This window comes from Indicator indicator, chromosome 5 (genome assembly GCF_027791375.1).
Source record: "Indicator indicator isolate 239-I01 chromosome 5, UM_Iind_1.1, whole genome shotgun sequence".
NCBI lineage: Eukaryota > Metazoa > Chordata > Aves > Piciformes > Indicatoridae > Indicator > Indicator indicator.
In genome coordinates this window covers 13,851,950-13,877,257 of record NC_072014.1, presented here as the reverse complement: position 1 = coordinate 13,877,257, position 25,308 = coordinate 13,851,950, and the positions used below count along the sequence as shown (strand labels likewise).

At 49.4% G+C, this 25,308-nt stretch overlaps 2 protein-coding genes across 3 annotated transcripts; both read right to left on the bottom strand.

The window, feature by feature from the left end:
- Nucleotides 1-832: 832 nt before the first annotated feature.
- Nucleotides 833-9,846, bottom strand: BZW1 (basic leucine zipper and W2 domains 1). Of its 2 annotated transcripts, XM_054381088.1 has the most exons (12): nt 9,696-9,846; nt 9,107-9,180; nt 6,982-7,158; nt 4,692-4,786; nt 4,394-4,459; nt 3,982-4,117; nt 3,359-3,468; nt 3,069-3,239; nt 2,560-2,706; nt 2,111-2,249; nt 1,309-1,431; nt 833-1,044 (listed from the first exon to the last, which is right to left on the bottom strand). In XM_054381088.1, exons 2-12 carry the CDS (start codon nt 9,168-9,170, stop codon nt 1,013-1,015), a joined length of 1,260 nt encoding a protein of 419 aa, XP_054237063.1. In that variant the 5' UTR covers nt 9,171-9,180; nt 9,696-9,846; the 3' UTR covers nt 833-1,012. The 2 variants fall into 2 exon arrangements, with proteins under 2 accessions (XP_054237063.1, XP_054237064.1); XM_054381089.1 differs by lacking the exons at nt 9,107-9,180; nt 9,696-9,846 and having other exon boundaries at nt 834-1,044; nt 4,781-4,786; nt 6,982-7,096.
- A 3,495-nt stretch (nt 9,847-13,341) lies between these two features.
- LSS (lanosterol synthase) lies at nt 13,342-23,895 on the bottom strand. The gene is made up of 23 exons (XM_054380952.1): nt 23,762-23,895; nt 23,394-23,690; nt 23,121-23,313; nt 22,896-23,034; nt 22,732-22,813; nt 22,190-22,311; nt 21,769-21,865; nt 20,810-20,945; nt 20,496-20,604; nt 20,038-20,156; nt 19,608-19,705; nt 19,423-19,450; nt 18,752-18,808; nt 17,412-17,483; nt 16,784-16,834; nt 16,484-16,633; nt 16,137-16,233; nt 15,824-15,929; nt 15,245-15,310; nt 14,708-14,788; nt 14,258-14,428; nt 13,725-13,803; nt 13,342-13,515 (listed from the first exon to the last, which is right to left on the bottom strand). Exons 1-23 carry the CDS (start codon nt 23,893-23,895, stop codon nt 13,342-13,344), a joined length of 2,658 nt encoding a protein of 885 aa, XP_054236927.1.
- Between the last annotated feature and the right edge of the window lie 1,413 nt (nt 23,896-25,308).

The following is a 25,308-nucleotide window of genomic DNA, read 5'->3' as shown; positions in this document are numbered from 1 at the left end:
TTCCTCATTATCTTACAACAGCATATGCTTCACTCTTTTACCAAATTTTTCTTGAATTATGAGCTGTCCTGAGAAATTTCTATTAAGAACTAGTTTCAGGGAGCAAAGAAGCTGTTTAACATGTCAACTGCCAGCACAAAATAATCTCTCAGCTTCATGAGGAGGGTTAGTTTGGTGTGCTTTATGTAAACTTCCAGCAGTCATGTATTTCCAGAGCTGCACAAGCAAGCTGGCCCCCTGCTAGCAGCATTGGGAAGCTGTTGAGTGGCTGTGTGTTTATACTTCCATGAGATAACAAGTGCAAGACTTCCCAGAACTGATGCCACGCTGTAAGGGAGCTTGAGAGGCCATCAGCTGTGGTAGGCACCAGGCTGGAAGACGCCACTATGCACATCCATCCTGGCTACTGTTTGCTGCCACCAGAACAGCTTCTTTCCAGTAGGACACAGCTGCCAGGAGTGGGGCAGCTACCTCACCATCAGTTGGGATGGAGGATTGCTTTATGCTGGAAGCATAGCAAAGAGATGACCAAGTCCAGGGGGAGATGAACCACCAGCTATGAATGGCATTACTTGGAGCAAGTGGTAAGTAGAGGTGTCATGCTGAGTTACCACAGAAGCCATGGCTGCTTCAGGGGCTTTTTACATTTTGATTTGCAAACAAAACTGCCATTCAACCTCCTTCGGTCTATGGCATCTACTCAAGTATAGATAAAAACCCCAAGGGGTGAAATGGGAGTTCATTGTGAAGGCCTTAAATTAACATTATTACAGTAGAAAATACAGGAGGTAGAATATAACTGAAAGGACAAATGCAGATTAGAGTCAAATTATAACATGGTTTTAAAAACTAAACCTGGTATTTCATTACCTGTAGAAAACAGTTAAAATAAATTGCCATGAGAGCCCTTATATCATGCTTGATACAGGGAGGTAGGATGTAAGAATGAGGACACGTGAGACAGGACACTTATCTACAGCTGTTTGCTTTACTGAGGACAGAGTTTCACAGGTCAGTCACCCTCTTCAGCTTCAGACTCCGACTCTGGAACAGAGAGACCTCATTAACAGGTTGCCAGCAGGCCCCCTTCCCCCACCCCAAGTTCAGCTGTTGCCCCACATCCTGTATAACAGCTGCTACTGGATCCATAGCATTTCAACTGGCAAAGCTTTTCTAGTCAGTACCAGGGGGACGCCTAGTCACAGAGGAGCAATTTAACACCCCTCCTCAACCCTCCAAAACAAAGCAGCATTGCATTAAGGTTCCCTAAATGAACAAGCTCAACTTGTGAGCTAAGCTGCTGGTTACCTTCTTCAGCATTCTTGAGCCATTCAACGAACTTTTTCATTTGCTCCAGAAAAACACTCTTTCCCTTTGCAAGGTGTGCATCTTTGTACCACTTCAGGATGGGTTCCTCACTCAGAACTTCAGCTGTAAGGTGTGCAAGAGCAGTATTAACACAACAGCATGTACTCCTTCCCTGGAATATGATAGGTCACACCTGTGCTAGGCATGCCTCCTATTTTGAAACTGAGAACCATGCATTTTATATGGGCTGCTGGGGGCTGCTTGAGCACTGCATGTAGAAGCTGCATGTTCACTCCCACTATTTCAAAGCTACCCAAGATGACACACTAAAAATGCCAGAGAATTTGCATCTGTCCCTAGGTGTTGATTAACACCCAAAGCACACCACAGGAAGCATTTAATGTTAAGCTAAAATTTTACAAGTACAGTGTCATCGACAGTTTAAAAACAGATGTCCTTTTATTCCTGTAGTGTTTCTACACATGCACAGCATGGTTTTCAGTACCTTCTAACAGCCATTTTGCAGTTTAGAGCACCCCAGAACACCTTTGTGGTCTCAATCCTCAGTCAGAGGACGAAGAAGAATACATTAACACACATTTCCCTAACCTGAATGGGCCAAAGAGCCATAAAAATCTAAATTTAGCTTTTAGCAAACCCTTAAAAAGATCTTCCCTAAAGGCCTTATCAGGACTGAAACATCCTGCAGATGCAGGCTTTGGGGAAAACATAAAACACACCCCCAAAGCTGAACAAGAAGCAAGTCTCCAAAATACCTGAAGTGCCATGCCAAGTAAGTTACCTTTATAGAAGAGCACCACTATTTTCTGGAAGGCCTTCATGAAGTGAATGTTGTCATAACAATACTCCTGAATCTTCAGCAGAAGAGTCAGCTCTGACTGACCTTGGGTAGTAAAGGCAGCGAGTAGAGGGCTGTATTGCTGTAACAAGAAGTTGGCACACAGAGCACTTCACATTTACTGCCTCACGAGACTGGTTTCAGAGTTTCCACCAACCACTGCTTAATACATTTGCAACTCCCACCTCACCCCAGAGTGCTTTCTGCAGAGGGCACACTGCTCAACCTCAATAATCTAGACTATAATACCACCCTGAAAAGAGGCACACCCCCCTGTCTAATGCTGTCTCTGCATTAGAGGGGTTGTAGGTTTCCATTCATTAAAAGGAAGCTGCAGACAGAGGGAGGCCTAAGCCAACAGGTGTGGAAGTCCACAATTAAGTTACAAATACCTTCAAGTGCTTAATGGCTTGCTCTGCTACCAGCTCCTCCTTTTTGTTCCATTCCACTGTGCTCATTACACTTGACCAGATTATGGCTACCACAGTCTGTTCAGAGATGTTGTTTTTCTTCATCTCCTCTTTCACATACAAGATTATCTGCCAGTTAAAATAAAAGAGTCAGCACAGCCTACATGTCACTAAGCTAAATAAAATTTTTATTCTAACAGTAACCCAGAAGTGTTCAGAACCACTAACACCTCCCTTGACCATACAGCAGGATTCAGGACATTAAGGAAAGACTACAAAACTAATAACCAGAACACTCTGGTCCTAATTTTAATTCTTAGAACTAGGTATTTAAGTTCAATATTTAATTAACTATGTATCTTCTTCAGATTAGTATTACAGACTATTTTATTGCAGATAAAATTCCTACAGAAAAAGTACTTCAAGGAAGCAAAAAAAAAAAAGAAAAAAAAAAAAAGGCCTCTCCACCTTGTCTACAGACAAACACTCACATCCTTGAATGGATCTCCCCTTGACATCTGCTCCTGAAGTTCTTTCTGTAGCTCTTTGCGAGCTCCTATGCTTTGCTGGTTCCGAACATATTCAGAAAGTTCTTTCAGTCCTGCTTCAGTGAAGTACTTGGAGAAGTGTTCAACACTTTGCTTATTGGCTGGGAAGAGTTCCTGAAAACAAAGTTTAAAACAACTTTTTCACAACAGAAATGCGTGTTGAGTACTTTGCTGGTAAATGCTATTCACTAGACTGGCCCAAGCAGTAAATCAGCCATTTCAGTGATACTCACCATCAGCCTGTTATCCATGTTTACTTTACGAAGACTGACAGCCACTGCGTTAATATCTTTCTCATTTATCCATGACTTGAACAGCTTGACTGCAAAAGCTGCAGAGACACCTGTGCAATACAATTAACATTATTAATGGCATTCAAAACAAAGGGAATTTTAAAGCCTTAGAGAACAAGTTTATCAGACCCCTCCCCTGCTCAAAGTAGCTGTGCTCAGAGGCAGCCCTGGCAGACTCTGCAGTACCTCCATGCCTCCAGCATGTTGGACTTTTCCTACCACTCAGCATCATGAAGGCTTCCCTATACCAAATTCAACTCTCCTTGCTACATTCTAGGAAGTAGTCTAAAGACATCATACAGCTTCTGCACCTCCAAAGATCCCTCTCCAAAATACAGTACTGCCTTTCTAGGCAACAGTAATGACAATAGCCCCCAGTGTCATGCAGGGCAGTCCTGCACACAAACTTGCCAAGAACACTACGTCTTACCAAAATTTCCAAGCAAAATTACCTTTGCTAATCCTGCGTTAAATCTAGCACCAGATGAAGCTGGTGTACTATTATTACAATTTCCATCTACTTGCCAGGGTTGCCCCTAAAGGAGGAACTGGTCAACACTTACCTTCTTTAACCAAATTCTCATTGTAAAGACTGTTGAGAATGGATGCGTTAAGCGTCCCATTGGCTAGCAGAATACCCGTCAACATGGCCAGTTTGTTCCTCTCAGACTCTGAGAACCCTTTCAAGAACAGCAGCAGCTGCAAGAAGTACAAAGAGCTGCATAAAGCTACCATCTCTCACTGAAGTTTGGCCACTGCCTCCATGTTAATACTTTTGTTTCAATCAAGCTATTCAATGAGCAGAAGTACTAGTTCACCTATAGTCTTTTCTCTACTAGTCAAAGAGCTAGCTGTTCTTCTAGCAAGAACGCATAGTGCTATTTTCATAACACATTGTATGATACAGCTCTTCTGTTTGGAGTGATTTACTAGCAATTTTGAAGGTTTGTCTGCTGATAAGGACCTACTCCCTACCTTTTTGACTTCATCTTCAAAGCCTTTCTCCAGGTACTTGTAACGCCTGATGAGCTTGTTAAAAACCTAAAAAGATACAGTGTATTATTTTTTGCTCTGGACTACAATTAGAATTGAAAACAATAAAAACCAAGTTCAATTAAGTTCAACCAAACTCTCTAGAGCACTTTGAGTTTAGAACAGTGTTACTGTATCTTTCCTAGCATGCTTTTTTTTTTTTTACCTAAACTTTCAGCTACACCAACATTTCTTGACTACTAAACAGTTCAAGTTGAATTGCACTCATTTCAGAACTAACCTGAGCAAATGCCTGCATGGTTTCTAGGTCTTCCTGTGCTGCAAATACGCAGACGTTTGTGCGCGTCATGTCATCTGCCAGAGTACCACCTGGGGCTAAAGAAGGATTTCAGCATTAGTGGCATTACTCCTCAGTGAGTGTACTGAGTAGTCTTCACACTAAGAATTTCAATACATTTCCATCTGCTCCACCACCATCGTGGAAACTTAAAAGTCAGCAGTATATATATATGAACATTCAAATACTCTGACCCCATACTGCTAAGTGGGTTGGCAACGCACATTGTTTACATAAGCATAAGTCAACATGGCCATGAGCACCACCTCGCTCCCTTACAGGAAGCCAGAGAACTTGCTTAAACCTATCAAGTGTCTCTTCAGTGTCTGCTGCAACAGTGCTACTTTGTAAGTGTCTCTTAAATAGCAGAGTAAGTCACAACAGGAATGAAACATACAGAGATGCACATTTAAAATTCAGTGCCCCAGAGATGAGCTGCAAATTTTTGTTTTGAAAGGCACTTCAGCTTTCTAGCCTAAAATGAAAAGATGCTTCTTCACCACTCTTCATTTTAATACAGGTGTTTGACGGGTAGCCAGGTTGCTTCACGAAGTAGGGTGAATTGAAGTCACCAACTCCAGTGCAGGAATACCTCAGCATCAATTTCTATGCCATCATAGATATATGGGAAGTCTTTTTGTTATTCATTAGTCAGAAGCATGACTTAGAGATGGTGATAAGTGCTCATGATAATAATTATAATAAGGTGGTAAGGCAACAGGATGGCAGTTTTCATTTTGGCCTTGTCTGACTAAAAGCTAGTCTACTAAGCTACTTGTTACAGAAAGGGAATGAAAGAGCCCTGTATGAGCATTAATGCAGCAATGCAGTTTTCCCTTCCCTCTCAGGCTCCCTCCTAGAAGGAGCATCATCTAACAGTATGCACTGGTTAAAGACTCTTCAATGTGACCCCACAGATTATAACAAATTGCTTGTTAACAACTTCAAGTAGCCATACTCCATGTGACAGGTAAGTTTTACTTGTTCTGCTACCAGCCCTTGCAATGTTAGCAAAAGGAACACCACACTAACTTCAATTTACTAACTTTTCTAATACACAGCTTTAAGATCAGTAGCTACATGAAGTCAAACACTTTGGAAGCCTCGCCTTTCAGCATTTGTTTGCCTCAGTCACCTGACATTACTACAGTATCAGTGCAAAGACCTCCTCAACATGCAACAGTTCCCTCCTCCCAAACAGCCACCCCCACTACAGAACTGACATCCAGTCTGACTGTGGCACAGAATCAGGTACTTCCTCTTCTCCCACTACGCATTTAGGTAATTTGAATTCTATTTCTGTTACATTACAGAAAAATCTTCTGCAACCAACAAATTTCTCATTTAAGTTCTCCTCCCCAACTACTGCATAACAAATGCTAAAATCTGAGACAAATCTTTTCAAGTCTAGGCAGAACAACATAAAAAGTCCCTGCTATCTCTCACTAAATGGCATTTAGTCAAATAGGGAATGTAAAGTCTAAATCTAGAAGTATGTTGGTTTTTTTTACTACTTTCCAACCTCATTTAGTTTCATCTACTTCTTACTGGTTGGCGAGCATCTCTTCCACTCTTTGCTCTTCATACACAGCATGCACATGAGCTTACAAAGCTTTTCATAGTTATATTGTACTTCCTCAGTTCCCTGTGTTTACTGCTGACTCCATCACCTCTCACTTTTCATTCCCTGACATCCCTTAGAGCCCACGGCCTCACTATTGTCAACAACAAACAATACAATAGCATTTCCAAGACTAAGCACATCAGATTCTTCTGTAAACAGTATTACTTTACAAAGTAACAGGGTAGCATGCACAAAGCACAGGATCATGTCAGAATATTTCAGAGCAACACTGTTGGCCTTCTGGCCACAGATCTGAAGCAAGAATTAATTCATCTCACAACACCAAATGTGAACTTCACTGGAGTCAAGATCCACTGGTGGTGAAAAAAAAATAACAATCCCATGTGTTTTCCTTTAAGCTAAGTCTATGCTTCAAAGAACGCAAACTCAGGCAAAACTATGGCACGGGACACGTAGTACTTCTACAATAATCCGATTGCTCAGTTGGTCATTAAGATTGACAAACACTTTACCACACATAACTTCAATCCTGTTCTACATACTCAATGGGCTCTTTGGCACAATGTTTACACTGAAAGAAATAAAACAGTGAGTTTTAGTGAAGTCAAGTGAATAGAGGCTGACAGCAGCCCCACCAAAGGGACTTACCCAGCATTCCACCAGCCACCAGGATGTCAAAAAGAGTTTCTGCATAGCGGCGATAGTCAAGTTTTGCACCAGAAGCATCAAGAAACTTTGCTACTGCCTCCAAGTCAGTGCCAGCTTCAGTTAAACCTTGAATAATACAGTCCTGGAACTGAGTAGGGTCAAACCTCTCTTTTTCATCTGTAAAGACAAAGTGTTGAAACAAAGTTGCCACACAGCTACCTGGATTTTATAGTTGTCATTTAGATCTTATTGGAAAATAAGCCACAAAACCAAACCTGCACTGACAGCTTTGCAACTGGTATTAATTAGCACCAATGGTGACACAGTAAGTGTAGCCTAAAATTAATTTCAATGACCAATGCAGCAGTAAGAAGTTTTACTGCTTTCACTCCCCTATTCAGTCAAGGCTAGGGGAAAGGCTATCAAAAGCTAAAACATTCCTTAGTTACCTCTAATTGAATTCTTACTGTACTTTCACTAATAACAGTTGTTTGCAAAGATCATTAGTTGGCTCTAACAAAGCTTATCTGACTTCTCAGCTTAATACTTATACCCCTGTTCACATGTCAGATCACTCTTTCCCTCCTCCAAAAGCAGAGGCTTAGATCTGTTCTAGAAAGTAATTCTTAATATGCATCCCTACAATTTTGTGCATTTGGCTCCATTACATTTCAGCCTTTTGTCCTCACTGTTTTGGATTAAATACAGTGACTGAAAAGCTGCATATCATTATCATGTTAGAGCCAACTGACAGGAGTTGCTTTTTTGGCTACAAAGACCGTCCTTTCCTCTTAGTACAGGGGTAAATGAGTCTGAAGCAATTGCTTTTTCTCAAGGGCCTGGGGAAAATATAAAAATCTGATCTAACTCCTTAGCATTAAATAAATGATGGACTGTAATTGCATATGTATTTAGCACCCTTTCTTGCTGCTAAAGCAGAACACGCACTTCTTCATTTGAGATGTATCAGCTGATCATAGCCTTATGGCCACTATAGGGTAGGGCATAGTTCACAGGCAACAAATCCCCCCAAATAACTAATAGAAAGCATTAAATGACTAAAAATTTCAAGAACTTTTCCATCTCAACTTCTTACATTATGCAAATTATGATGAAAAGCTTCCAAAGAGAAACAGAAGTCAGCTGCAAATCTTAGGTTGGATGCTGTTTACAACACCTTAGCCAATTTTGTTAGCATGTGTTAGCAACCTTTCTATATGGGGCATATTAGTGTCCTTGCATTTAATGCAAGTATCAACATGTTAACAGCTGGGTGGAAGTCTAGAAATACCAGATTATCTGCTGGACAGATGAAATCCAACTCTCTCAAGGTGCTTTAACAATAAAACTGGTTCTGTAAGTCAACATGTACTTCTGTACAGCTTAATCGCTAGTTCATTGTCTACAGCATCTTTAACACTATCAGTTTGAGATGAAGCACTGCTAGTATATTAGTAAAACAGTATTAAACAAAAATTCCAAGAGTGGTTGCCACTTCCTCTTCAGACTAAAAAGAAACATAATTACCAAAATATTAAATTTCTGATCATACCTCTTCAGTTATCAACTCTTCTTAGGGGAGCTAGCTGTGTGCATACAGAGATAGGCAGATCCCATGCTTTGGGTACTTTTTGTAGTTTGGCCAGGGAATGTGGGATTTATTTATTTAAATCGGGTATTCTTATAGCATTAAAAAGATAATGTCATTTTTTTATCCAGTGGCTAATCATGAAATTCCTATTAGATAAAATGCACCTTAAATATATGCATTAACCTGCCACAAGCTTGTGTTGTAGTTTCCCTGTAGCTCCGGGGTACCCCATACTTTTGTGTTCAGGCTAAATACACTCAGCAGAACAGTTCTAGAATGATCATCTCTTAAGGTTATCACCATAAATTCAGCCACAATTCTACTGACAAATATTTTCTATCAGTGCAGAGAACATTCTAGCACCCCGAGTTAGCCTCAAGACTTGGTATTTAAGCATGCTCTCATTTAAAAGATTAATGGCAAGAGCATAAGAGCGTTAGTTCGTTTACTGAAGCACCCGACATTTTACTGGGGGCTGCACACACACAGCACTGATAGCAGGCACAGGAGGTATGCAGACTGTGAACAGCTTACCTCTTTTTCTCGTTTTAAAACGCTGCCCTGATAGCGTCGGCTTCTGCGGCTTTTGATTATTCATAAAAAACACCCTGCAAAGAAGGAGGCGCACAGTTCAGGGCGCTGACGACGGAGCCTGCCCGCACGGCCGACCCGGAGGCTCGTTGGCCATCCCGCGTGCCCCGCCCGACCTCCCGCTCTCGTCGGCTGCTCCCAGCCAGCCCTGCGCTGCAGCAGCGTCGCTCGTCCTTCCCTTCTCCCTTCCGCAACCTCCATTTCTCCTGGGACACAGGGCCACTAGCGGGGAGGCGCCGGCCCCAGCCGCGGCTACCCGGCAGGCACCGAGGCTCCTCAGCCAGAAGCAGGGCGTTGGCGGGGCCTGCGCGGAGCTGGTGCCTACACGGCACCCTACACCCCCATCGCCCAGCGCGGAAGCGGCGGCTCTGTTGCCACCGCGCTTCGCTACCGACGCAGGGGAAGGCAGAGAGCGATACCCTCCGCCCGAGTGCGGCGCGGCTGTAACAGCCTGGTAGCCCCACGCGGCCACGCTACCCACCGCATCCCCACAGCGGGGCACGACGCCTGCCCGCCAGGCCCGACTCCTTACCGACTTTAAGGCAGAGAGAAAACGCCCAAACGGCCGAAGCGCAGACGTGCGCGTAGAGTAGCGAAGAACGGCAGCAGCGAAAGCTCTCCAAACGGAACCAGCACGAGAGGAAGAGGAAGACGAAGACGGGAGGGCCGTGCCTCGCCCCGCCCGGGACGGACCATCCCGCTCCGCCCCAGAGATGGAGGGAAGGGGGCCGGGCTTAGCCGGGGTGCGCTGCGGCCCCACCACCACCTAAAGGTGTCCTCCCTCCCTCCGCGCAGTGGTCGCGCCGCCTCCCCACGCCCTGCTGATTTTACCGTCACACGCAACAGCTGCCCAGCTCCCCCTGCTCGGCGGTGCGCGTGGGCCAATCCGTCGGGAGAGCGAGGCGCCCCCTGGCGGCCCCACCGCGCCCCTCTCGGGCTGGGGAGAGCCGAGTCGGGCCCGGCTGTTCCTGTCCCTGCCGATGGTGTCTAGCCCGGGGACAGCGGGGACCACTGCCCTGGGCCTGGTCATCGCTCAGAGGAGAACGGTCCACAGAAAACTGAGCCGGGCAAGAAGTTCGGGGGTAGGCCCGAGTTCTGCTTTGCGTCAGGTTTTGCAGCCTGATGTGTGCAAGGGAGGCATGTGGTCTGCTTACAGCAGAGAAAGGCCCAAGCCTGGTGCAAGGCAAAAACTTCTCCAGGCTTAGAAATTCTCCACTAGCCTAAAGTGGTCTTGTGCTGTGTGCACTCACCAGAGGCCCAGCTCCTAAAGTTGATCTGTCCACTGACTGGACCCGGTGGTAGGAGCCAGCACTGAATGTTGCTGCTACTCCTGTTCCCTTGGAAGCCATTTCACAGCCCCAATAAGCTCAGGGGCTCCCACCTTTGCTTTAGCCACTAAGCCACTAACCTTCACAATGTACGTCATTCATGCAGGTCTGAGCCTCAGCTCCAAAACTGAACACCTCCAATGGCTGCTTCTCCAGGGAAGGTGCTAGTGCTGAATGCTGTTGCTAGCCCTCACCTTCACTTGGAAGCCCTTTCAGAGTTCCAATAAACATGGGGCTTCCCAGCTTCGCTTGAGCCAGTAAACCACTAACATTGCAACATATTGGATTTGCACTCATCAGAGGCTTAGCATCAAACCCAAAAACCTCCAGGGAGGGTGGCAGCACTGACTGCTGTTGCTGGCTCTCGCTTTTCCCTGGTAGCTATTTCACAGCAAATGTGGGGCTCCTAAATTAGCAGTTCAGCCACTAAACTTCAAAACATGCTCCATTTGTGCTCAAAAGAGGCCCAGCTGCAAAACTGGAAACACCTGGCAAATGCTTGCCCACAGGTGTCAATGCTGAATGCTGTTGTTAGCCTTCACCTTCCCTTGGCAACCATGTCACAGCCCCAACAAACCTGTGGCTTGTATCTCTGCTTTAGCCACTAACCTTCACAGTACTCACGCTTGCCAGAGCCCCAGTTCCAACATTTAAAACATCCAATGACTGCTCCCCTAGGGAGGGTGCCAGCACTGAATACTGTTGCTGGCCCTCACCTTCCCTTGGCCAGCCAAGCCCTGCCAGCACTGCCACAGCCTGCAGGCACCCCTAGTCACATAGCCCCATTACACTGAGGGGCTGCTGCCATCAGCCTTACTGGTTGGCCTTGCAGGTGGAGCCCCTTGGGAACAGAGAAGGGGAGGCTATGGCGGGCAGCCCTCTCCGGGACAGTTGAGGCTGTGGGGCAATAGGGGTGCCCCAGCACTTGCCAAAAGCTAAGGGAGGGCCCAGGGCACCAGAAAGGAGAGGATGGAAATGCATTGTGATGGAGATAAAAGTGAGAGCTCTGGGATGTGATAAAAAACATTGTGGGCTGATGGCACAGATGGCTCCCTGGGGCACCTAGAGGTGAAGACAGGTAACCACAGTGCACACCAAATAACATCAGGATGGGAGAAGGCTGCAGAGAAGGCTTGGTGGTACATTGCAAGACACACGAGCCCAGAGGTGTGCAAAAAGGCGCATGGAGGGCTTGAGGTGCATCCAAGCACAAACAATGCCTCAGTGCCTACCCAAACAGCTGTGATGACTTCAGTGGAGCTTGGACTGGCAGGCAGGTTGTCATCTTCAAGCACCCCTGGCTCTGTGCAAACCCCAGCTCCCATCACCATTCATGCTGGCCTGGCCCTCAATTCTGGATGTACCCAAGTCATCTGAAAGCAAGCCCAGGAGCACCCTGAGGACCCCAAGCAATGCAAGGGAAATCCCCTGCAGCCCTGGACAGGGCAGGACACAGATGGAAAAATTAAAAAATAATGTTGGGCAGCAGAACAGATAGAGAAAGCTGGAGGAATAGAGACAAAAAGGATATGGTGGGCAATGGTGGGGAGCATATTCTGGGCCGGAAGCAAAGTGGGAATGCAGGATTGTCCTGGTGTCTCCTGGCCATGTCAAGGAGGGCCAGTGAGCCCTGACACACCACAAATCCAGCCCAACGATAGGAAAGGTGGGTGATGAGGCCACTTTAGGTCACAGCCGCATCCCAGAGCCTATTCCCTGAACTGTAGGACCAGTGGGCCCAGGGTCAGCCAAGGAGGTTTGCCCAGGGTAACACAGGAGGTGTGTGGGCCCCTGCAGCTCACAGTGGCTAGCAGTGCTCAACTGGTCTAGGCTCTCCCTGGAGGGAGAGAATAAATGAATAAATCCCAGCTGTGCTCACATTGCCTCTGCTGTGCAGGCTCCAAACATGGCTTTTGGTGAACATGGTGCTCATACCACTGGGGAGAGGTGACTCAAGCCAGGAAGCTCTCCTCTGCTTGGGACACACACTATGGCAGACCATAAGGGGACCAGCACAGTTAAGTTCTATTTGCAACACCATTAGCAATTTATTAACCTGTCAGTCAGTGTGACTTCCAACTCTGACAACAAAATGTGAATGCCCAGCTGCACCTGAATAGTCTGAACAGAGCCACCTACTTCTTTGGGGAAAGACTAGAGCCCAGGGAGTGGCTGTGCCCTGATGCTCACCACCTCAGTGTTTTCTATTTCAGTTTCCCTGTTTTCAAAATGGGAATGACATTGCTGATTTCACCTGTGAGGCTGTGGCAAGTCAGGTGCCACCATCTGGGGCACAGGATGGGAAGAACTCCTCTTTCCCATCTGTCTGGAGGAGGACAGGTTGCCTTCCCCTCCCAGCATAGGCTCCAGACCAGAGTATTTGAAAGGCAGTCATTGGCATCCACAGCACAGAGGCCAGCTAAGTAGAGATTGTGCATTGCACCCAATCACAGTAGGCACAGAGCAGGCCCCCAAACCGACATTCTTTCTGCAGACAGCCAACCTAGACAGCAGGAGGGGAAGATAGAGGTAGCCTTGCTCTACCCAGGATGAGAGAGTCTGACTAGATGTGTAATACAACACAGCTTGGCAGCTTTCTCTTCTCAGATCATCAAATTGGTCTGAAAAGGCACTTTGCTCCCCATCCTGTGAGGTAGGATACACCTGGGAAAAAATCATTAAAAGTGGATTTTTAGAAGAGGTTTAGAAGACGGAGACTCTGCCAGGGAGAATTGCTGCTGTGGTGCTGCAGAGGCAGCGGTCCATGTGTTACAATCAGTGTCGAGATATCCTGTGCAGCAAACATCCCTGTGTCCCCGTGCAGCAGCTGGTATCTAGGACACGCTAGGTTCAGGCAGACAAGGTCTTCCCCACACCAGCCAACGACGCAGATTGCAGTTGCCCAGTGAGAGGGCTGCTGGGATGCAGCCGGCAGAAACGCCCTAGCGTCCAGATGGGGAAGACGTTGCGGTACGCAGTGTAACTGATAGCACATGACTTGTTGAATACTCCAGAAATATTCTCCTGAGAGACAGACAGAGAGCAAAGTGCTATGGGTGACAAGGGACCACAAGTGTGTCCACGATGTGGTGCTGAGCTCATTGCCTTCTTGAAGTTCCCCATCAAAAGCCACCTATCTTCCTTTCGGAAGTACACTACTGCAATGGCTGCACAATGCCCAGGACATCTGCAACACCAGGGAACCCCTTGGAAAGACCTGAGGGAAGACGTACCTGAGGCCAGTCCCCGTTGGGTAGCTGCTTATCAATCAACACTTTGATGCCCCTTTCCAGCACATCAGTGTCAGGATACCTGCAAAGCACAACAGAGACAACATGAACATTCTTATCCAAGCTATCTGCAAATCCCGCACCATGTGCTAAGGGAACTCAACCACCTCCAGGCTGCTATGAGCATGTCCCAGGCGTGCTGAGTGCTTTGGGAAGGCCCCTCACAACCCTAGGACACCAGACATTATGAACAGAGAAACATTTTTCCAGGCTGGAGGCTTGCAGTTGTGATCCAGACCTTTGCTTTGCACTGCATCTTCCTTGTCCAGTATTATGAACCTTGCTGGCCTATGGAGCACTGCACATGTCAGTCCCTCATTGCCAATGAGGTCACAATCAAATGTAGTTGGGTGTATGGCCTAAGCCAGGCAGGCCTAGGGCTTATGCCGGCCCCGCCACACAGCTCAACCTGTATTTCCCATCTCACTGAGCACTTAGGGATAGGTGGTGCCTGAAGAGGTGAAGGATGCTCTTACCTGACAGCCATGAGTCCCAGCAGGGCCCAGCACGTGTTGTGGATCTGCGAGGTGGCACTCTGCACATACGTGCGCTGCTCGCACGACTCAAAATCCTCTCCCCACCCGCCATCTGCCATCTGCTTGGAGAGGAGGAACTGGCAGGCCTGGGCCACTTCTCGGCATGCAACCCTGCAAAGACAGTGCAGAGAATCAGAGCAGGGGACGAGAGTGCTTGCATGCCCATGACTCCCGGGCTGCAAACAGGAACTGTGCTCTGCCCTGTGCACGGCCAGAATGACCCTGAGGCTCAGGTAGCGAGTGCCCTGGCCATATTGCAGACACAAGATTTGAAAGGAGCAGGACCTGGGGGCAAGAGAGCCCATGTGCAGCCAGGACATGACCCCACCACAGTTTTGCCCCAGCCCAAAGAACAGGTAGGGGCAGGAGAACCAAACAGCCCCTTCTCACCCATTGTGGTATGTGTGCTGCATACTGGCAAACGCCTCCAGACCGAACCAGGTGCCATAGGTGAAACAAACGCCCCAGCTCCTAGGAAGAAGGGGAGAGCAGTACTGTCAGGAGTACAAGGCTCCAGGTAGAGGCAGGCTTCAACATGTCTGTGTTCACAGCATGAGTACAGCCAGGCACAGAGCTACAGCATGAGTACAGCCAGGTACAGAGATGCAGCCTGCCTTTCCTTATGGCACAACCATGCCTGGTCACATGGCACCTGTGACCAGCTCACTCAGGCATCAGCAGATGCTCTGAATGGAGTTGAAGCCATCACCCTCGCCTGAGGGGTTTTCTGGGTCTTGGGCAATGCATGAAGTGCCTGCTCTGCCTGGGCTAGAGGGAGAGGAAAGGAGACCAAAACACAGGAATTAGAGGAGGATCAGGCCCTCCTTGTCCCTCCCACAGATCTTGCCAGCCAGGAACGTTTGCTATCATGGTTCCACTCACACTGGGGCAGCCACGGGAAAACTGGGCACCAAGAACACTGCTTACCCTTCCCATGACCCATCATCTCGCTGCTTCTTGCGACAGAAGTCCAGGCCCTTCTGCAGAGTCACCCTGGTCAGGAAAAAGACACCTGATTCAGAAGCAGCTCAAATTCAAGGGCATCCATTAGTTTCTCTGAGGCTTTGATGGGTCCAATTATTAGAGGGCTAATGAGGCAAGAACATGCGGACCAGAAACTATGTTGTTCATGATCTGAGGCAAATCACACACCAATTGGGTGCTTTTCTACCTTGTGTCAGCATGCGAGCAGGGGATCCAGCCTACAGCTGGCTGCAAGAAACATCTTGGTCAAGAGGCAGGCAGATCTCCAACAGTTCCCCTAAGCCTGATCTCAATCTATGCTCTGCTCCTTGAGAGAGGCTGGGCCCCAGACTCTTGCAGAGGGCTCTAGTTTGCAGAAGTCACCAGTATCCCAGCTGTGCATGCATCAAGGGCCAATGCAGTGGTCCAGGCAAGACTCCTGAGAAGGTTCAGCAGGGTCTGTGCTAACTGATGCCATAGCAGACAGCATGGAACATTGCAGCCTGTCTTCTCCCCTGTCTGCTTCTCCTCTTAGTGCCTCACCTGATCTCTGGGGCTCTGTGCTCAGGGAAGATATCATGGAAGTGTCTCAGTGCCTGCATGACAGCTGATGTGCACTCGACGTAGGTGTAGTCAATCATAATGTCGCCTGCCAGAAGGTGAAGGGTATCAGTGTGATAGGCCCTCTGCTGCGGAGCCTCTGAGCCACATGCTGCCAACCTCTCCCTTGGACCCAGGGTGCACTTAATCCACAGAGGGACCTGGGGCAAAGCCAGGCACCCACTGGGCACAGTGAGGCCAGTCCACTGTGCCCCCTCACAGTGGACAGGATAACCAGCCCCACAGCTCCCCTTACCAAACACCTCCGAGGGGTTCAACAGCTCCAGTAAGTGGCCTCCTCGCTTCGTTTCGTATGTGGCGAAGCCTCCATCTGAGTTCCTCATGCTCAGCAACTGCTCAGGCAAGCAGGGAGAGGGCTTAGAACAGGGCAGTACCACCCCAGTCTGGCCCCAAGACAGGTGTGAGGACAAAATCAGAGCTACAAGTCTGTGGGGTTTATATCACAGTAAGTATAGTGTTGCCATACCATGTCAAGGACCTTGTACTAACTTAGCAGATCTAACAACTCATCAGGCCGTGACTTCTTTTGCTCTAGCTCACTTTAGCTGCATTTCCCTTGGCCCCGATGTTTGTAGCACTTACCACATTCACAGCATCAAAGAGACGCTCAGAGGGGACAAGCTTGGCTATGAAGGGACACTTCTCCTGCAGTAGCATAACTGACTTCAGCCCCTCTGCTGTGCAGTCTGCCACAATCCAGCCACAGTCTCGGGTGCTGAAGGGGAAGCCACCCTGGAAAAAGGTCAGGAGGGCTCAGCACCTTCCCCTGACCCATTTGGTTCTTGTAAGGGTGGGAGACGTGCTGCTCCTCTTTCCTGTCCCCTGTGCCCAAATCCCTGCCCTATTCACACATTCTTCAGAGACCAGTTCCAGTCATCGCACCTTGTTCATATGGCGATAGTATTTCTGGTAGTCAGGTGGGTTCTCTGGGATCTGCAAAACACAAGAAACATGTGAGGGCAGGCTGGAGGTCCCTGGCTGCAGAACCATGTGGGACAGGGCACCACCTGTCTCTTACTGATGGAGGCAGACAGAGAAAGAGGTCAGCTTTGGAGCAGAGAGTGCTGAAATCATATTTTGGCCTGGTTTCAGCAAGTGTCCCCTCTTTGGGCACTTTCCTGTGAGGGAGTCACTTTCAATGGTCCCATTGGCAGCACCATAAGCAAGACCTGTGACTTCATCTACACCAAGCTGCTACTAAGCAGCCTGGGTTTCCCAAAACAGTGCCTTAAATGTGCATGCACCAGACAGGACAAAGGGCAAAGAAGGTTAAGCTCTCAATTTTCCAGCCTCTCTTAGCGCCAAACCCATACATCCCTGGGCCTGGCCAAGGTCGTCTCCAGCCTGCAAAGATGGCTTCCAGCAACAGGGAGCAGAAGACAGGAGGCTGTCCCTAAGAGTTTGCTAGTCCAGCTCTTCAGAAGAGCTCTTCAGAAGGCAACAGACACATGCAACAGGGCTCTGAGAAGCAGCCAGCATATGAGAGACATCATCAATTGTCTCTGCTCACCTGGGTGAACCGGAGGAATTCATAGGCATTTTGGAGGCAGGATGTGAATTCAGGCATCTTCTGGGCTTCTGCCTAGAAAAAGAGGTGCATAGTCAGCAAGTAGTTGTGGCCACCAAACATGCCCCTCAGGAAGAAGAGAATGTATTGAGACCTTGATGACATGCTGATCTAGGTGCCATTAATGCCTAGCCCTTCAGTTAACCCTTTCTGCAGGTTCACAGTCATACTTTGTTTCCCATTTCCATTACAAATCTTTACAGTGAAAACTGAACCAATAACTGTTGCTGGCGTCTCTAGGACAGATATTTGCATGACCAGGTCAGAGGCTTACCAGGGCAAGTACACCACCCTCCAAAAAGAATGCTCACCATAGGTGTCTCTGCCACAGCGCAGGAATGCAGGAGACTTGCATACTGTCCCTGCCAAACGGCAATACTCTTGAGCCAAGCAGAGCAAAGAGGAAGGCCCAAGGTTTTACCTCAAGATGGTGGCAACTGGGAAGCCTAACCTGACTCATTCATCTGGAGCTGTGGCCTCCTCCTTCAAAAAGCCACTATGTGGCAGTTTAGGCTGGGTGCCCCCTGCTACTGCTACATGAGATACACCTCTGGTGTCCTGGGTGCCCACCCAATAGGGGTGGACACAGGAAACGGCGTATTTCTACCCATAAATCCTGTGCCCTATAAAGCCATCTGCAGAGTCATTCTCTTCCTCTTTCTTCCCTCTCTGCTCCTATGGGAGATGCTCTCTCTTATCGGGTAACGGTAGGGGAGTATCTCAGGCCCCTTAGGCCTGACTAGGCCTAATGCCAGGAGGAGAATGGAGGGGGGGCAGTCTCAGACCTGGCCAGCCTGAGACTTGCCTAGCAGTGGGAAGGGGGGAAGAAAGAGCCCTGAGGGTTTGGGTAGACCCTCAGGTGGGAGGAGGGAAGGATTGGAAGCCTCTGGGAATTATGTAAGGGACTCTGTATGCTTTAGGATGTTCTTTGCCACTATGCTTTGTAGTTTTCTGTAGTTTCACCAATTGCTTTTCCATTTAAACTCTCCATCACACTCCAATCCGTTTGTGTGTGTCATTCTTTTGTCCCTTTCGGGGCAAGAGAGGATCTGTCTGGCCTCACACTAGCAAAGATGGGCTGTACTAGCTCTGCTGGACACCCTGCCTACCATGACTTAGTGGGCTCTAAGATGTATGTTCCCCTGGCTCAGTCATATGATGCCATGCCGTAACAAGCACAGCAGAGGTCTGAGGGAATGCACAGTAGAAGTTACTGGCATTCAGGGATGTGCCAAGGGTGACCATTTTCCTAAGGCAGCATGTAGCACTGAGGGATGCATTACCTCCAGGAAAGCTTGGATGGCAAAAGCAGTATCCCAGAGCTGGGATCCATTTGTGCCCTAGAAGAGAGTAAGTAGATAGTGAGGTGCAGGTACTGTCAGCAGCCTGTCCCCATTGTAGGGTCTATGGGACAGAATATCTCTCCTGCATTACCCCCACTAGTTCCTTCCACCCTGTGTCTCAGTTTTACATCACCCAGCATCACAGTTAATGTGCTGGCATAGAGCAGGACAGATCCAGCAGCTCAGAGACAACAAGGGAATAGGAAATGACATAGCTGCTTCAGCCTGCTCTGTGCATAGCTGAGACAGGAGAGGCGGCCAGCAATAAGGAGCACAGGGACACAACAGCTAGGAGAGAAGTATAGCTTAGTCCATATGCAATGTTGGGGCCTGTCCTTCTCTTTTGCTTCTCACAGGACCCATGGGGATGAAAGGGATGAAGGCCTAGACCTGCCCCCTCAGCACACAGCCACAGAGAAGCAAACAAGCAGGACAGACACTACTCACTCCTGGCACAGCCAGGGAAAGTGGCAGTGAGACAGACAAGGCCATCAAGCACCAAAAGTGAGATGCTAAGAGCTCAGGGTGAACAAGCTATTCTGTTATTCCATGGGCTGCCCTGGCACACCAGGGTCCCTCTCAGTCACAGGTGAACTCCTACAGCACTCCACCTGCATCTTCATGCCGTCGAGGCCCAGCCTGTGGGAGGAGAGAGCGCAGTGCTGTATCACAGGTACAGCAAGAGTGCCAGGAAGTGCGTTGAGAGCCATGGTATGCTCACTCCACATGGATCACATGTGCTGTGATCCATGGAGCACACCTGTGCTGTGCCAGGTGAACCATGCTCAACCCTTACCAGAGATAGTCAGGGATCCTGGAAACATGCTCCTGAAAAGCTGGGGAGTTCTTCCCATCCACAAACCAGCGAACCAGCATGTTGATTGTTTTGGAAATCTGTTGAAAGCAAGACTGTCACTGCTTCAGATACAGCTTCTTCCATTCCCAGAGACATGTATCCCTCCAACCCAGCACAAAGCCACATAGAGGTGGTCCTGGGCTTGATCCCAACAGCTCCATCTGTAGCGCCTTCTTTTTTTCTGTGGCATCACTCAGCATAGCTGAATTAGTGGAGCAGGTGCCATCAGACTACTCCAGAGCTTTGCCTCAGATCATTTTCCTGGACCACAAGAAGAGGTATTCTGCACTAGGGCCACAGTTGTCCCCATCTCCTCTGCATTTTCTGTGCCCTGTTAGCATTTTTAAAGGATCAACAGTAAGCATCCTACCGGCCCAATACTGATACACTTGGTGAATCTGTCATCAGCTTTGATGTGGTCATACAGCTCTGTGATGGCTTGCTGCCGCAGATGAGTGCTGTGGTGGGCTTCATACACATTCATGATGGCTACAGGAGAAGAAAAGGCCATGCAATGAAAAAAACATTCACTTTCTGTGGCAGTCTGTACCACTGCTCACATGATGACTGAGTTGAGGAAGGTATGGGAACTGCTCTGCCCCAGAATGGCCTGAGGAATGGGGTACAAGGCCTTGATTCTGTCAAGGTGGGAGAAGCCCAAGGATCATACAATACATGTCTCCATCTGAGCTCCAGGGTGTGCACCAATAACTGGCAGTAGAGCCTAAAGAGCCCCCATAGCACAAGGCATCTTCAGTTCAACCACCACCAGTTGACACGGAAAGGCCCCCCCCCTACTCCTCCGCTGCCAGCCAAAACTGCACTCACCATATGCAAGCCTTAGCAGCCAGCTGTGTTGCGTGTACACATCACAGGCAGCCACATTGTTCCTCTGGGCTGGCCAGTCTATACTGGCATAGTCTTGTACATACAGCTCCTAGCAAATATAACAAAAGGGCATCAGCCTGGCAAGCTAGGAGCAAGCACCCAGAGAAAGCTTACTGGTGGAAGTTTGTTCTGCTGCCTGGACAGAGAGACTGTGTGGGTATGAGAGCTGTCACTTTGCAAGCCAGAGGCTGAGCCACAAGAACATGGCTGGCACAACAAACGGCCAGGGAGCTCTGCCAGGGTCAGCTCCTCACCTGCCGCAAGCTTTGTATGAGCTCGTCCTCTTCTGCTGACAAACGTTTGGCATAACAGTAGCTCATGGGGAGGTAAACCTGGCGGCAGTGGCACCAGAGCCGGGACGGGTGGGCTGGGAACCATGTAGGAAGCAGCCTGTTTGCAACACAGAAAATGCTACTGTAAGGACCAATAAGAGCCAAGGGCAGCATGAAGAGATATGTGCTGATAGGGATATGAGCCAAGCATGCCTTTCTTTATCCCAGGCCTATTGCTGCTGGAACAGCTGAAGCAGAAAAAAAAGGAATATTCACACAGCCTGACTCTTCTCAGAATCTCCCCAACAGAGCTGCTCCCCCACACCAGGGCCATCAAACACTGCTCCTGATCCAGCTGACACAGGGAAGGGAGAACCCCAAGCTCAGAGAGAAGTCGATTCAATGGCCTCACTTCCCCACATGACTTTCAAGGCAGAGGCCCAGATTAACAGTTAAGTACATTTGATGACAAAGCACCAGCAGCCCTTGGTAGTGTGCAGCCCCTGATTTCTGCCAGGGAAAACATCCTGTACTTTCTCTCTCTGGACACTCAGCAGCCCTCTGTGTAATCAGAGAAGGTATGAGTGAGGGTTAGAGGTGGCAGCTTCACATGTAGCTGTCCTGTCCAGCTAGGGCCCAGTTCTGACTGGCCACAAAGGGAAAATACTGATGACAAGCAGGGAGCACATGGATGTAACAGGGACCTTGTGCGTAAAGCTAATATGTCTGAGCTCTGGCATCTCCCTTCAGCACAGTGTTCACTGCTATCCACCCACTGGCTGGCTTTGCTGCTGTTCTCTGAGCTGACAAGCAGCCCGAGTATCCCCAGTTCAAGGCCACAGCTGTATCCCAGTAAACACCAGTGCCTGGGACAGCTCTGGCTTGAGGCTAGTGACAGGACTAACACCACCTCCTACCTCCACATCAAAGAGAGCACATACCACATCTCTGGGAGAAGCGTATTCATTCCCTCCCAGCTGTAAACGTTCAAGACAGACAGCCAAAACTTCCCCCAGGAAGGAATTCCCACAGCACCTCCTGCAGAGAACAATATAAACTTTCAGGGTTAATGCAGTCATGCCAGCTCCCTGCTTTCTTCCCCACTACATGGCTGACTTCTCCCTGTGTTTGGAAGCATGTCACACAGGCTAGGACACAAATCCTGAAGAAAGGTAAGCAAGCAATGGTACAAAAACACAACACACTTCTCCACCATTAACTGAAAATGCAGGTGCCATCAAGGGCAAGCAAGAGCAACCGTTTCTCCACTATCTGGCAGCCCCCCATGTTCCACATAGCCCTCAGACCTCTCTCAACAGTGTACCAGCCCCACAGCTCTGTGCTGGGCACAACGGAGCTGACCTTTACTGTGCAAGTTGACACGGGCCCGCACAATGTCAGGGTCATCTGGTCCAACACCCAGGATCCTCAGGGCTACATAGTTGAGTGCCGTGCCAAATACTGTTGATTTATCTTCTACATGCCTGTCATACACATGCACAGAGAGAGCATAGCCATTAGCTAGCTATTAGCATTAGCCAGACACAACTCAATGCAGAGAGCTGTCTTTGTTGGGGTCAAGTGGAATGCCAAGGGTGACTGTAGAAAAGGGAAGACCCAAACAAGCCAGGAAGAAGCATTGCTCTGCACTACCCAGTCACACATGATACTCTGGGTTATAACACCACAGTTGACTTAATGCTCCAGCCATCTCTGTGACAAAAGGTGTACCTGGAGCACTATGCAAGTAAATCCAGCCACTTAGAGGTAGCACAGTTGCCAAGTCCCACTCTCCAAGCCTAGGCAGATTTGACAGCAGCTCCAAGTACTGGACGTTGGAGATGCCATCACTAAAAAAAGGCATCTTTGCTACTCACAAGCCCCATCCTCCGTCTGGGAGCTGCACAGAGCGAAGATAGCGCACCATCTCTTTCCGGACCCCCTCTGGCAGCTGGATCTTGGCAGTATGGCATGTGATGAGGAGACCTAGATCAGACATGCAAACTCTTACATGATACCAAACGAGAAACATTCACCCCTCTCTGGGAAGGTGGCCCACAAAGCCTACCTGGCAGAAGGAAAAGAGGTCCTCCATAGTCGCCGGCCCAGTGCCCATCCTCGGCCTGCAGGGCAGCGTAAAACTGCATGCCCTTGCGGGCAGACTCCCGGGCCGTGCCAGCCGCCGGCAAGGGCTGCAGCGTCTTTGCCTGGGGATAGACAACACCTCAGCCAGGGCTGCCCCTCAGCCCGGACCCCTGCCGCACGGTCGCCGCCCCGGTCCCCCATCCCGCACCGTGTCCAGGCCGAGGCTGTGCTCCTCCAGCACCGTCTGCGCACGCCACTCGCCGCCGTCTTCGCCACTGACATCGCTGTCGCCGTCGCCCAGGTAGCGCCAGCGCTGCCGACCGCCCTCGCAGCGCAGCCGCCAGTCAGGCAGTGCTGTGGCCGCTGCCGTGCGGTATGGGCCACCGCGCCGCCGCACCGCCCTGCCGGAAACGGGTACCGTTAATAGCAGCCCCCTGCTCCAACCCCCCGGGTCCCCTCCACCACGCCGGCACCCACCCGCCATCCGCCGCCATCACCGTCCACGTTCCTGTCACCGCCGAGCCGGTACCGGGAGCCGTACCGTGGCCCGAGGCGCGCTGCACTGGGCCGACATCGCCTCACAGGCGACAGCCAATGGGCCGCGGAGCCCGGACGACAGCCCCGCCCCCAGCCCCTCCCCCAGCCCCGCCCTCGCGGGCAGGTGTCTGGCGGCGGGGGCAGCGCCCGAGCTCTAGCCCCGTAGCGGCCCGGCTGTAGTTCCTCTGCCGCTGCCTTCGCCTTCTCTGCCCTGACAGCTGTCGGGGGACAGCGCCAGGCTCTAGGGCGTGCCTTGCCGTACCCTCACAAAGAGCCGCACTAAGTGCCTTTGGGGTATAAAGGTGCTCTCACGAGGCTGTCAGCCGGCCAGTGGCACCACCCTTTTGTCTGCGGGGATAGCGGGAACCTCCTGCCTGCATGTCCATGTCATGGCTCACACGGGGAGTGTTGTTCAAAAGTCTTCTGCCACACCCAGCTGCCACCATGCACACAAATGCACTTTTATTTGAACCCAAAAAACGTAAGCATCCCTTTCCTTGCAGGCTGGTGCACAGACCCAATGGAAGTGATGCTTAGTGTGGGCCAGCAGGCAGCCTGGCAGGGAAGGTAGATCTGTAGGGAAGCAGGTGACAAGCAGCAAGAGCAGCCAAGTGGATGATTAATAAAAAGGAATACATACCCAATGGAGTGGGTGTTGATGGCATTTCACAGCCTAGCAGTGGCTGTTCCTTCTGAGGACCTGCTTTCACATAAATGGCCATGGACCACCAGCCTGGGCTCAGTTCCGTGAGCATTGCCCTTGGACACAGTGGCCACGCTGCATAACTCAGCTCCAGTGCCTGGCCCCAGGATGTGCCATGATCTTGCTGTCTCTGGCTGTGTGACCCCACTGCATCTGTCCCCATGCACATCCCCTTCTCTGCAGCATCTCCTGTCAGGGGAGATCTCCTGTCATTACCCTGCCATCAGGTGGGGCCCGGTTCCTCTGTCCTGTGTCCCTGCTCAGGCACAGATAGCACTTACTTCCCCAGGAGTGCTGTGCTCCATACAGACGCTGACTGCTGTCCTGTCCCTTCGGATGACAGTAAGAGTGAATATTCCTACCTCTGTGCACGATCAAAGCCTGGACACCTGGTTTGAGAAGCCACTTTTGCCCACTGAACCTGCAGAAAAACTCTCAGCAGGGGCAGTGTTCACAGCACCCTCTGAAAGCACCACTGCCAGCAGCATGTGATTTGAGTGGCAGGCACCTTTTAAATACCTGGGCCTTGTTCAAGTGAGAAGGGGTGATGTGGGCAGAGCTGAGACCCATAAATTTTGTTATGCATTATGGGTGCATACAGGGAACTAAATTGGGCCCATCATCTCCCTCCAACAACTTCAGCAGGCACCAGCCCACTTCTCAGATGTGCTAACCTTCTGTTTCTAGGCATCATTCAAAGCTTTCCATGCAGAGCTTAGCTCATCTCTGGCTGCTGTGTTTGTGGGTTCAGAAACAGACACAGTGACTGTGGCACAGACCCAGGGACCTCTCTCTGAAACGCTGCTCTGTATGCTGGGACTGTGAGCATAGCCCTTTGGAAGCAGAAGCTTCTTCCAGCTCCCACCCAAATTCCTGTGTTTTGGTTAGCTTTTTTTTCCAGTTCAATGACTGGCAGGCTTTGTCTCGTGGTCTGGCAGAACCTGGTGCCATGCACACCAGAGAGACAAAGAAATACACTGGCTTTTCTCCCAAGTCTGCTATGAAGAGCCCATATTGTGTTTTAGTGGGGAGAGGGAGACAGGCAGAGGGCTGAAGTGTTTTGTTGTCTTGGGCTCTGTAAAATCCTTTGTTTCTTCCAACAGATCAGCACAAATCTCTGGCAAGGAAATAGTGACCCTGAGGAAAGGAGCCCCTA

Excerpts from the sequence above, each read along its gene's own strand:
- BZW1 (XM_054381088.1), bottom strand. The coding sequence starts at position 9,170 with ATGAATAATCAAAAGCCGCAGAAGCCGACGCTATCAGGGCAGCGTTTT. Across the intron at positions 7,159-9,106 it reads TTTTAAAACGAGAAAAAGAG|ATGAAAAAGAGAGGTTTGAC; the intron begins GTAAGCTGTTCA and ends TTGTCTTTACAG. Across the intron at positions 1,432-2,110 it reads AGTGGTGCTCTTCTATAAAG|CTGAAGTTCTGAGTGAGGAA; the intron begins GTAACTTACTTG and ends CACACCTTACAG.
- LSS (XM_054380952.1), bottom strand. The coding sequence starts at position 23,895 with ATGGTGGCAGCTGGGTGTGGCAGAAGACTTTTGAACAACACTCCCCGT. Across the intron at positions 20,605-20,809 it reads TCATACAAAGCTTGCGGCAG|GAGCTGTATGTACAAGACTA; the intron begins GTGAGGAGCTGA and ends TATATTTGCTAG. Across the intron at positions 16,634-16,783 it reads ACTATCGCCATATGAACAAG|GGTGGCTTCCCCTTCAGCAC; the intron begins GTGCGATGACTG and ends ACCTTTTTCCAG.